This window comes from Platichthys flesus, chromosome 1 (assembly GCF_949316205.1).
Source record: "Platichthys flesus chromosome 1, fPlaFle2.1, whole genome shotgun sequence".
Lineage (NCBI taxonomy): Eukaryota > Metazoa > Chordata > Actinopteri > Pleuronectiformes > Pleuronectidae > Platichthys > Platichthys flesus.
The window spans coordinates 25,973,447-25,985,754 of NC_084945.1; the positions used below are offsets into that span (position 1 = coordinate 25,973,447).

The following is a 12,308-nucleotide window of genomic DNA, read 5'->3' on the forward strand; positions in this document are numbered from 1 at the left end:
TTGTGAGAGAGAGGGGGAGGGTACTACATACTAGTGCTTGAAGGGATGTGGAACATGAGCTCTCTTCCAATTGGCACCAGCCCTGTTGAGGAGAGGTGAACCACAATAAAATCTTTTGTGCATTAGCCGCCCAATAGTACCCAAGGAGATTGGGCAGTCCTAGACCACCCTCCGATCTACTCCTCTGGAGCAAGAATTTATTGGCTCTGGCTCGTTTGCCTGCCCAAATGAACGTGGATATGATGCTATTGATACGGTTAAAAAATGAACAGGGGAGGTTGATTGGTAAGCATTGAAAAAGGTAAAGGTACCTTGGTAAGATATTAATTTTTACCGTTTGCACTCTACCTGCTAAAGACAGCAGCAAACGGCTCCATCTCTGAAGATCCCGTTTGACTGCATCAGTCAGTACCAAAAAGTTTTGTTCTTTCAGCGTGCGCATAGATCGGGTGATCATTATTCCTAGATATTTTATGCCAACCACAGAGGACTTAAATGGTATGAGATGAGTTGGGATTTCTGTAGCTAGTTGGGTTATTGGGAACCACTCACTCTTGGAGATGTTGAGTTTATATCCAGAGAATATGCTAAAAGAGTTCAGGATTGAGAGAATAGATGGAAGGCTTGACAGGGGATCGCTTACATACAGGAGTAGGTCATCCGCATACAATGAGACCCTATGTTCCTCTCCATGTCTCCTTATTCCTTTCAATCCCCCTTCTGATTTCAATGCTATGGACAACGGCTCAATGGCAAGCGCAAACAGCAGTGGAGAGAGGGGGCACACTTGACGTGTGCCACGAAAGAGGGGGAAAGGATTGGAGCGCTGTGTGTTTGTGCATACTAATGCCTAAGGGGATGAGTACAGTAATTTGATCCAAGACACTAAATGTGCGCTAAACCCGAATCGCTGCAAGGAAGAGAAAAGGTAAGGCCATTCTACTCTATCAAAGGCCTTCTCTGCATCAAGTGAGATAACCATCTCCGGATCTGTAGAGGAGGAAGGAGTATGAATGATGTCGAGAAGTCTCCTGACATTAGAAAAGGAGTGCCTCCCGCTGATGAACCCCGTCTGGGGTCTGGTGTTCCGAGATGACTGAAGGCATAATTAGCCCCAAACGGCGTGCTAAAATTTTCGAAGTATTTTCACATCAACAGGTAGTAGTGAAATTGGCCTATATGATGCACAGTTTAGAGGGTCCTTGTCTTTTTTATAAATGAGTGAAATGGAAGCTTGCATTAGGGTGGGTGGCAGAGAGCCCTGGCTGTATGAATAGTCAAACATCTCCAAAAGTAGAGGGGCTAGCTGATTAGAAAACCGTTTATAAAACTCAACGGGATATCCGTCAGGGCCCGGTGATTTGCCACTATTCATTGAGCCTATTGCTTCTTTAATCTCAGAGAGTGTTAAAGGAGCGTCCAGCGCTTGACTATCATCGGGCGAAACTTTTGGTACATCTAGATTTTGAAAGAAAGTGTCTATATGGGTTTCATCATCGGGGGATTCAGATTTATACAGTTGTTGGTAGAATAAGCTGAATGAGGTATTAATTTTAATAGAGTCGGTCACTACCATGCCTGATTCATCTCTTATCTGAATGATTTGGTTGGATGCTTGTTTGGCCTTTAGCTGGTGAGCAAGGAGACACCCAGCCTTGTCGCCGTGTTCATATAGTGATCCATAGGAACGGAGAAGTAGTCGTTCAGCTTCTGTTGTAAGGAGCAAGTCAAGTTCTGTCTTGAATCCAAGTCTTTCTTTATATAAGTCCGGAGTATGTGTTACTGCTAACGATCTATTCAGGTCTGCGATTAATCTTACTAGTTCTTCCCTACGCATTCTGCGTTGTTTATTTGCATAGGAAGCATATGAAATTATCTTGCCTCTAAGAAAAGCCTTCAATGTGTCCCATAGCAATGATGGGGAGGTTTCCTCATTTTTGTTAGTGTCGCAGAAGACTGAGATCGAGTCAGAAATATGGTTACAGAATTTTTCTTCTCTAAGTAAAAGAGGATCGAGACGCCAGGATCTAAAATGTTTGGGTTTTAGGTCGAAACGGAGATCTAGTACTAAGGCTGAGTGATCTGAAACCGTTATGGGTAGGTATTGCACATCAATAAGAGAAGAGATAAGAGTTTTATCCACTAGGAAGTAATCTATAAGGGAGAAAGAACGATGGGCGTGGGAGAAAAAGGAATATTGACGAGAAGATGGGTTCGTAAATCTCCAGGGATCGACATAGCCAAACTGGTCCATGATAGCAGACAGGGTTTGTGACATCTTTAAGGGCGGAATAATTCTGTGGCTCGATCTGTCAAGAACTGGGTCGATAACACAATTCAAATTCCCTCCAAAAATCAAAGTATGAGAGTCCAGATTAGGAATTAGAGAAAATACTGAATTGAAGAAATTTTGGTCATCCCAATTAGGGGCCAAGATTGATGCATATATTACAGGCTTTTGGTATAACACACCAGAGATAATTGTATAACGTCCTTCTGGATCTGTGATAATATTACTGGAAGTAAATTGAACATTTTTCCTGATTAGTATGGCTGTCCCTCTCGTCTTGCAGTTAAATTGAGAGTGGAAGATTTGTCCTATCCATGGTCGGTTCAACTTTCTATGGTCAGTTTTTAGCAGGTGTGTCTCTTGAAGTAGAATCACATCAGCATTCAGATTTTTGATATATGTCATTACCTTAGTCCGTTTTAATGCGGCATTTAAGCCCCCCGTGTTTAAAGAGGTGAACCTTACCACTTGCCAGTTCAAGTTCATCTTAATGGTGTTGGATGGGGTTGAGGTCAGGGCTCAGGCAAGTCAAGTTCTTCCACAAAAAACTCACGTAACCATGCCTTTGTGGACCTTGCTTTGTGCACTGGGGCAGTCATGCTGGAACAGAAAAGTGCCCTTCTCCAGACTGCTCCCTCAAATTTGGAAGCATAAATTGTCCAAACTGACTTGCTAAGCTGAAGCATTAAGATTTCCCTTTACTGGAACTAAGGGGCCAGTACAACCAATGGCAATGGCACTGAATGAAACTCCTAAATTCGAAGATTAAGAGGTGGCCCAAAACTTTGGTTTATATAGTGTATTTCTCCAGCACAAAAGAAGAATTAATTTATGAGTTTGGCATTTAGTAAAATTGAAATAAAATGTTTCCGTTTTACTAATTTCCCCTCATGCTATATCATCACAAATAATAACATTCAACATTTTAAAATTAATGCAAACTGGCCAAAAGGATGTCAAAAATAGACGACCGGACCTGATTCAGTTTTCTGTCCTTTACAAGGGACTTAATTGTTTTAATACAGCAGGTCAAACAAAACTGTCTCAAGCTTAAGGTTGTCCAACACAGCTGTTGTTTCAGTGAGAGTAATGGCTCGATCTTACACCAAGTGGAAAGCAGCATCGAGCACAATGGGCAAAGTGTCTCTGTTTGTTCCAGACTGATGAAGATAGTAAAATCCTGTCCACTCTTTATAACGCAAGGTACTCATTCTTTGGTTAGATTGTATTTTGTCATCATCCAACTTCTTTGTATCTCTTAGAATTGCAAGATACTGACCCAATTGGTCAGAGATATTGACCAAATTTAAGATTTTTGATTTAAATCGTTCATAATGAGCATCTTGGATTACACTTTTTTTGTTTCATTGCATTGACTGCCAGAATAGATGGCTTTTTCCGTATTGTTGTTGGTTAACTGAGATCTGCGCTTCTTTTGGAACGATAAGGGTTTTCAATATGTTAAAGTTGACTATGGGTAGGGACCCATATGTGACAGCACTGCTCCGGGAGGTCATGGTGTTGTAGTCCTTGGTCATTAGCAGAGAGCCGAATTCAACCGCTTTATGTCAAAGGGTTAAGCCTAGGCTTCATCAGTACTGCTGTGTTATATATATTAGATTTAGTTGGATACACAATTTACTTGAGTGCTCTCTAGAATTTTGACAAATTTTATTATTTATGACTAACATATATTGACTTAATTGTGTCTTAAAGTTTAACCCCTTCACCAGTTTGGAGAAAATGTATATTTTTATATATTTTTTTGTGTCTTTGATACATCCAAAAATGCTACAATTTTTTATGTGTACTTGATAATTAATTTGATTATGAGTAAAAATAGACAAAAGTGCAGTGATTCATTTGATGAGTCATTTGATTTTCTGCCTGGATAATCTCTGAGGATACCAACACTGAACTTTGTTTATATCGAGCTCTCGCTCACATGTGTAATGTGTCTGGTGGGCAATAATGAGCTTCTATACTATAGTAAACTTAGTCCACGAGTGCACATAGAATAATAATATTCATGTCGGAAATTCTGTCTTAGGCTAGTGCAGATGTGGAAAATATACAGACTGCCAAACAAATTGTGCATTCACTCCAGGGAAGAGGATTAAATATACCCTCATGTCAAGTAAACTAACTGAGGTAGCTTTTTTTTAGCAGGCTGCTGACAGATGCCCAAACAAGATGGCATTTAACTGCAAATGAAAATCTTTTATTAATTGCTCAGGCCTCAGTTTGGTTAAAGATTAAAATCAATTAATTCTAGTACCAGTTCACTGAGAAAATAAATAGAAAACAATTTATTTATGTATAAAAAAACAAATAAATAGAAAACATTTCTCTTGCTGTGGTTGTGGAACACTGTATTGATAAACAGATGACTATAACACCCATTAGAAATACCTTTTGTTTTCTCAAAGGCTTGATACCTTACTGGAATCACAACTTATCTTGTAGTGTCATAGTACTCAGCTGACTCTTGAGACCCGTATAACTGTTAATTTTATATATATTGTACTATACATTAGGATTGATTATTGTAATATTGTAAATTGTAATATATTTCCCCCTTTTATTTAAAAATATACTTCATAATTTGACCACTCAGGCCTTGCATTCAGTCTCCCTGATAGGGGGGATGCTCTGCAATGTTATCAGCATTATATACACTGATAGACATAATATACAGGCTTACTTAATCAGGAACTCCAGCTCATCTGAAACAGAAAATATCAGTAAGCAGAGAAAATACTGCAGTTTGTACTTGGCTCAGTTGGCAACGTGCCTGGAAGAGGAATGGAAAAAGTTTATCTTGTTAATGTTAATAGATGCAGGGACTTTGCCATCGCTAACTGTTTCAAGGGTCAGCAAAAACCCACAATGTGGAGAAGGTCAGACTGACACCACAGTTGTGTGTGTGTGTGTGTGTGTGTGTGTGTGTGTGTGTGTTTGTGTGTGTGTGTGTGTGTGTGTGTGTGTGTGTGTGTGTGTGTGTGTGTGTGTGTGTGTGTGTGTGTGTGTGTGTGTGTGTGTGTGTGTGTGTGTGTGTGTGTGTGTGTGTGTGTGTGTGTGTGTGTGTGTGTGTGTGTGTGTGTGTGTCGTTTTTGTGCTGCAGTGTAGTGACGGTTAGTGAGCGTCACAGCTGTTTCTATGTCTAGATTTTAGGGCGGACACACCAGTTGAATATTGATTGTAATTTACCTCTTTAATGGACTGTGATTAATAGAATTAACAGTAATACAAACATGAGTTTATTTAGCTTTGTCTTGTTTTATTCTGAATTGCATTATTTCCATGTATTTTGTAACCTTGTTTAGATAAGCTTTATATTATTAGAGTAGCTTTTTTCGCATTAAATAGCATTTTATTATTTTATTACTGTTAGCACAATTAAAAATAACTTTACTAAGTACAGACCTTATGACATTGGTATTAAGTAAATATTGCTTGTTGTTTTGTATTTCCTTTTTTATATCCTGAACATTAACAGTTTCTTGATCTTTGATTATATTAACATGTTAATGGACAGTTTGTGTCAGTGTTCGTGCTTTACACATGACTACTGTAAACTGGCTACTGTCTTTCCTTCTTTCCTGTCATCCACCTCTCTCATAATCCTTTGTTTTCTTTCATCCTACGTGCGTTCCACCTCCCTCTGTGCTCCTCTCTTAGATCAGTAACCCCCCGTCTTCCCTCTCTCCCTCTTCAGGCTTCAGATCTTCAACAGGAAAAGCAGCACTTCATCAGCAGAATTCTGAATGGCACAGTTCGATTTGGAAAACTGCGGGAAGAAGTCAAAGTATGATAATTTATTTAACCATTACTTTGGCAAGAATATCAACCCCTTTTAAGAGGCTCGCTCACTGCCTGACCGCCCTGCTTGCTGTGGTAGGTTTGTCTTTTAGTGGCCTGCATCGAGTATTGAGGTCTTAACCAGAGCTGTTGAATTAAAGGATTTCTTATGCCCTGTAAAACTCCCCTGTTAAATAATGCCCAACTATGCAAACTTGTGATGCTACAACTTCAGTTCAGTTGGTTCCTCAATGGACCAGACTGGAACAATTTACCTAAACATCTATTAGCCCAGGATGACCCTCCACTTTACTCCGTATTGATCAGCCCACTCTTCTGCCCTGATGAACCATCAGTTATCTGCCGTCACGACTCAGAAAGTACAAATTGATGGAGAGTAGTGCCTCTCAGATTGACATCTCCATGAGCTCATTGGGTGTCTGAGGACTGTATTTTTCTAACTTGTGTAGAATCACAGCACACTCAGTGATCATCAATGACTGCAGTGGTACTGTGCGTACTATTCTCTTTGACTTTGGTCCAATAAACTCAGAGTATCTTTGTCACACTGCTGCAGTTGGTTATCCAGCATATGCACAAATATCTCTGGTTAATGCACAGGGCCCTATCCTGGAGCTATAACTCCCATATCTAGGATACTATTTTAGCAGCTGGAAATTAAGAAATACACGGTTACTTTATGGTTCATCTGTGACATGTCAGAACTGAGAGCTGTTTTGTGATGCTGGAAGGTGGTAAACTGAAAGACCAGTGTCAGGTAGGTAAATTCTGGGGAGAAGTATGTGTACACTTGATGAGTAGTATATGCAAATGTACAGACAAATTGCAGGTGTAAGGGGTCGAACATACTTTCTGCGTTTGCTCCGTGTTACGTACTCGCTTCAGTCACAGATACATGCGCACAGTTCCATTGACTCTGAAAGGAGGGTTGGCGGGCCATGCATGTGTACCCGATCCCACATTCCATTCCAGTCAATGGGAATATTCTACACAGTCGCCTATTTAAGTCAAAAATGTTGGGCTGCACAAGGTCGTCCACACAGGGGCCTGTGCGTACCTTTGCAGAAATGGGTGGATAAGGACATTAACGTCACAAGGACCATAGCAGATCCCAGTGGACTGGTGCACACGGAAACTATGAATTTGGCTTAAAGGGTGCAGAGTCTGATGCAGAATCCTGCTGCAGCAATTTTGATTTCTAGCGATTTTGAAAAAACTTAGTTTCACATTAAACCCATCGCTTGGTTCAGTTGTGCTCTTAGTTGTTGTTTGTCTGTTAGCATCCCCTCATATTTTATTCAGTCTGATAGATCTCACTCCTGTTGAATGTTTTTGCCCATGGATGTTTTTTCACTAACAAGTCAATGTTTGTTATAGACAGTATGATCATAGATTAACCTGTTTTCTCCTCATCTATTCTCTGGCAAAAACAGCCTTCGCTCTCCATAGGAATAAAATGGAGCCCAGTGTAGCAAGTCACCATGGAAACCGTATCATTGACAGTATTCTGCAACACCAGTTAGAACACCCACCATTGACTGTTTGTTTGTAAGTCAGAATGTAAGCAGGATCATTAGTGTGGCAGCGTTGGTGCCTTGCTCAAGGGCCAGGGATGTCTGTGTGTTCCAGCTATCAGCAGCTCCTGTCACTCGAGCCACAGCAGAGAAAAACATCTCACTGGTTCTGACAATCTTATTAGTGTCTCTATAGCAACAGCCCAGAGAAAAGGAGCGCTGTGTTTTTGTGTGTGTTCTGTTGGTGATGATCAGACCATTGAAAGAGGAAAGCTGCAGCTGTATAGGAGGACATAATTTCCTTTCCTCCGTTTATACTGGATTTGTGTACTCCCCACGTGAGGGTCAAGAATTTAATTAAGGTGGAATGTAAAGGTGGAATTTCACCTCTTCAAAGTGTTGCAGGTGTTAAACTGGAACTTAATGTGACGATTTGTCCAATGCCTCTTGTTAACCTGCCTGTTTGGATTGGGTTACTCGATTGTCTCTTTGTAGCTGGATGAAGCCTTCTTTCTGAAAGTGTAAAATTGGACTGCAGTAATTGAGCCAAGGCAAGTAAGACCTCCTGCAGGGCTCAGTCCACAGAGCTATGATGCCATGCCACTTGTGCTGCTGTTTATTCAAAGTTCAGTGAAGCTTAACTCAGTACACAGAACCCTGAACTGAAAAATCAGTTGTGCCGTTGTCATGAACCCAACAGTGTATATACATTGATGAGTCCTAGCTGCCGCTGCTACAGGGGGCTGGTTGAATCTTTATTTAAAGTTTATTATGAACGTATTATAAGTCCAAATTACAACAAGTTCACTGCTTGTGTGCAGTGTGTGCGTGTTTCCGGTGTGTGACTGTTAACGTGAACGCGGCTCCAGAGGATGATATAAGACATATAAGACATCAAATATTCTTTTGTCTTACCATTTCTACTGGCTCTGTCAGGACTTCCACAACACTCTGTACTCAACTGCATCATATTGGGGCTGAAGAACTTGATGAGTTGCTCATCCTTACAGCATTTAGCACATGGAAATTGGAATTAATCTTGTATTTTTATCTTTAATTAATTAATTATTTATAAAAAATTAAATGAAACGCTGATGTGAGAGGAATATGAATGTCGTGGCTTTCCGGACACTTGGATAACACCACAGTAACAGTATGGAGGCATTTTATGTTTTCTTCTGTTGTTTTAATACGTTTGAAGAAGGAGTCACCATTTATTACAATTGTATTGGATTTGGCTGCAACACTGTTTACAGAACAACACTCTAGCAGTCATTGGGTGCAGGGCAGTGTGCCTTTAGTCTGCAGACCGAGTTGGATCCATCGTCCATGGTTCAATTTCAGCAGTGGTCATCAACTGGCAGCCTGCGGCTTGTAAAATGTTTCCTGCCAGATCATTTAGTTTTATTGTTTTATTTCACCATGTCAGACTGACATAGAAGCCAACCCTATCCCCATTAACAGGTATCCTGGGTGCAGATCTCTGTCAAGGCAGCAACATTCATAGAATCACTTTCTGTTTACCAAGTTTGTTGCTGTAATGCTTCACATAGAGCTCATTTACAGAGCTTTACATTTTTTTAAGTTTTGAACTGGGATCTGAAGATTTAGTCGATGTTTAACAGACCTCTGAAATAAACCGCAGTCGATGTTAAATAAACGACACCAGTTAAGTTGATCATTCATACAAAAGCCACACACATGAACAGTAATAAAGAAAATTCAGTAAGGTAATGATGTTCCGCAGTTACAGATTATAAATAATACATGACCTTCATGCTGGACAAGAGGGATGGTACCATCAAATAGATAGAAGAAAAATATACCCGTTATGAACAGAAATTAATTCAATTTCAACAATCCTGATTCAAGTCTTATCACCACATAACCCCACAACATCCTCAAATTAGACTGTAAATATCTTTGAAATTAGCTTACTAGCCAAGTACAAATTTTGTATTATATCTACTACATATGGTGATTTAGTTTAGTTTATATCAGGTCACATCCATCTCAAGATTTTTTTTTATAGATCAGTAAAAAAATGAGAATGCTCATGGAATTAAATCAAATGTTCCCACGGTTTAACACTCCAGCAGTTTTTCCGATAATGAAAGATTTGTGTTAGTGCCATGATACCAGCACATAATCTCACCAAATGTCCTATCCCTGCCTGATAAACTCTCAGCCTGTATGAGTTCCTGGATTTCAATGATTTTTCCTAAAATGAAAATAAAATATCGATATTAAAGCTCAATTATTAATCAAAATCAAATATTCTTTTGTCTTACCATTTCTCCTGGCTCTGTCAGGACTTCCACAACACTCTGTACTCAACTGCATCATATAGGGGCTGAAGAACTTGATGAGTTGCTCATCCTTACAGCATTTAGCACATGGAAATTTAAATTAATCTTGTATTTTTATCTTTAATTATTTATAAAAATGAAATGAAATATAGGAATATCTAATTCTGACAGACTCGTTCTTTTTAGTACCCACTCAAAGAACTCACTCAGCTTTAGCTTTTTTTTGTGCTGCATGTTGCTTCCTTATGAATTGAAAAGTGTGCGCTATAGAGAGAGAACAGATTGTGACTACATTATTCATGTGTAATTAAAATTAATGTCGCCAACGTTTTGAAACACCTGAAAATGTTGAATATTTTAGTGAGTGCATGTGTAAATATAGCCGGGTCACAAGTTTGCATGACCAGTGCTGCTTGACGTCAGCCTGAGATGAATTTCATTGATTAAAAATTACTTACTTACGTTAGAAATCTTCAATTCTTTCTTCTTCAAGAACTTTTACAGGGAGTTTTTTTTTTTTAACCTGTATTCTGTTACCTTTGATCCTTAATATTCTTATCTCTATTGGTTAAATTAAGGGCTTTTATCTCATCAAAACAGTTTATGTAATAATGTCAAATAAAGCTCAAGTATTTTTAGTACACTTTCTGTCTCCTGTTTAATAGATGAAAACTAGGCAGGGAGTTGAATCAAGGATTCCCTAATATCACATATTTTCCTTGATAAACTGCATTTCACTACAAATTGTCAACTCAGTAACTCACACTGTTTTTCAAAGAGAGAAACAGTGAGTATAAAACTGATGACCAGCAGTGGCCAGGACAAGGAACATTAATTATGAATGGACTTATGTTTGGACACATATGGTAATTCTGTTTTCAGACAGAGGAGAGGAGAGTTTTTTATGTAACCTGCTACTAAGCTGAGAAAGTTGAAAGGCGGGATTCTCTAGAAAAGCTAGCAGCAGGACTAATGCTCCACTGTTAACACTACTGTCAAATACTGTTGGAAGTGACCTGCCACCATCTCTCATTTTTTTAAAGTTTTTCTGTAACTTTTTATTTTGTCTCTGTCCTGCTGGTCACACTTTATAAACCAATGCTGATACTTGAGTAAGACCTGTACTTTAAAATATATCTGTAAATTGATATCTGTCAGGTTGGGTATGATTTTATCCCGAGTTGTCACCACTCCCTGAAGGAAAAACCTTGTTTTGCTGTGCTCTTTGTAGACATCTGAGATATCTTTGGGGATATCACTTTTTTATTAACATCTGACTTTGTGCAATCTGATCTTATTAACCTTTGGGATGTTCAGAGAAACTTTTTGTTAAAAATGGGAAAGGAAATAGACAATAAAGTACATTATGCATTGGGGCAAGTATACAGTATGATTGACAGCCAGTATGGTCGAATGGAGGCAGATCGAAGTGGTAGTTGACATGTAGTTTCCATGCGCTCTAAATCAGACTCACCAAACTCCCCCAAATATGGTGCCTTTTTCAAAAAACCAAGATGGCGCAAGGAAAAATTCCCAAACTCTAGTCTTCAAAATTTCAGAAACCAATGGGTGACGTTATGCTGGGTTATCACTTTGTAGTAGTGGATTAACATTTTCAACTGACTCTCATTTGTTGTCAAATGGTATAAATGTAGTTTAGATGACATAATTTGTAAATAGCCTTATAACAATATAAAATGATTAGCATTGCCTGATAAGGGTATATACAGTGTGCCCCTCCAATCATTTTCATTTGGTGTGAAAGTGCAGATTAGCTCTCATCTTTTGTCTGAAGTATATCAACAGTCTTTAGTTCCTTTGAGCGTGATGAGAAAGACAATGCAGAATATAACAGTGTTCACAATATTACTGATTGTTACACGTGTTTCATTTAAAAAGTGGATTTGATCAGCAGGCAGCAGAAATATAAACTAGAAAATTCCTCCTGCCGAGAAATTTCGAATGGGTGCCTAGAATTTGCCGGTTCCAGACTAAATATTTTAATTTTTTTAGGGAAGAGAGACAGACTGTGTCAATTTGAGAGAGAGACAGAGAGAGACCCAGAGAGAGAGAGAGAGAGAATGGCTGGTATAAAGAGAAAGAAAGAGAGACAGAAAGACTGGCTGCTTTAAGAGAGAGATAGTAAGATCCAGAGAGAGAGAGACTGGTTCTAGAGAGAGAGATAGAGAGACTGGTTTAAGAGAGAGAGACAGAGAGAGAGAAACTGGCTGGTATAAAATAGAGAGCGACAGACTTGATCAGTAGCTGGCGCTATCGCTAACACTGCATACACACTCAGATCTCTTCAGGACAGGGCTCTGATCATGTGACGGGATTTTGGGGGCGATTGCTAAAACTTAATCTTCACACCAA

At 39.2% G+C, this 12,308-nt stretch overlaps 1 protein-coding gene across 1 annotated transcript in view; it reads left to right on the top strand.

Annotated features, from left to right (window-relative positions):
* cep89 (centrosomal protein 89) overlaps positions 1–12,308 on the top strand; it is a 62,983-nt gene that overhangs the window by 20,107 nt on the left and 30,568 nt on the right. Inside the window, exon 16 of the mRNA XM_062390125.1 lies at positions 6,009–6,098. Within this exon, the coding sequence (XP_062246109.1) occupies positions 6,009–6,098 (90 nt within the window). The remainder of the gene's footprint in view (positions 1–6,008; positions 6,099–12,308) is intronic.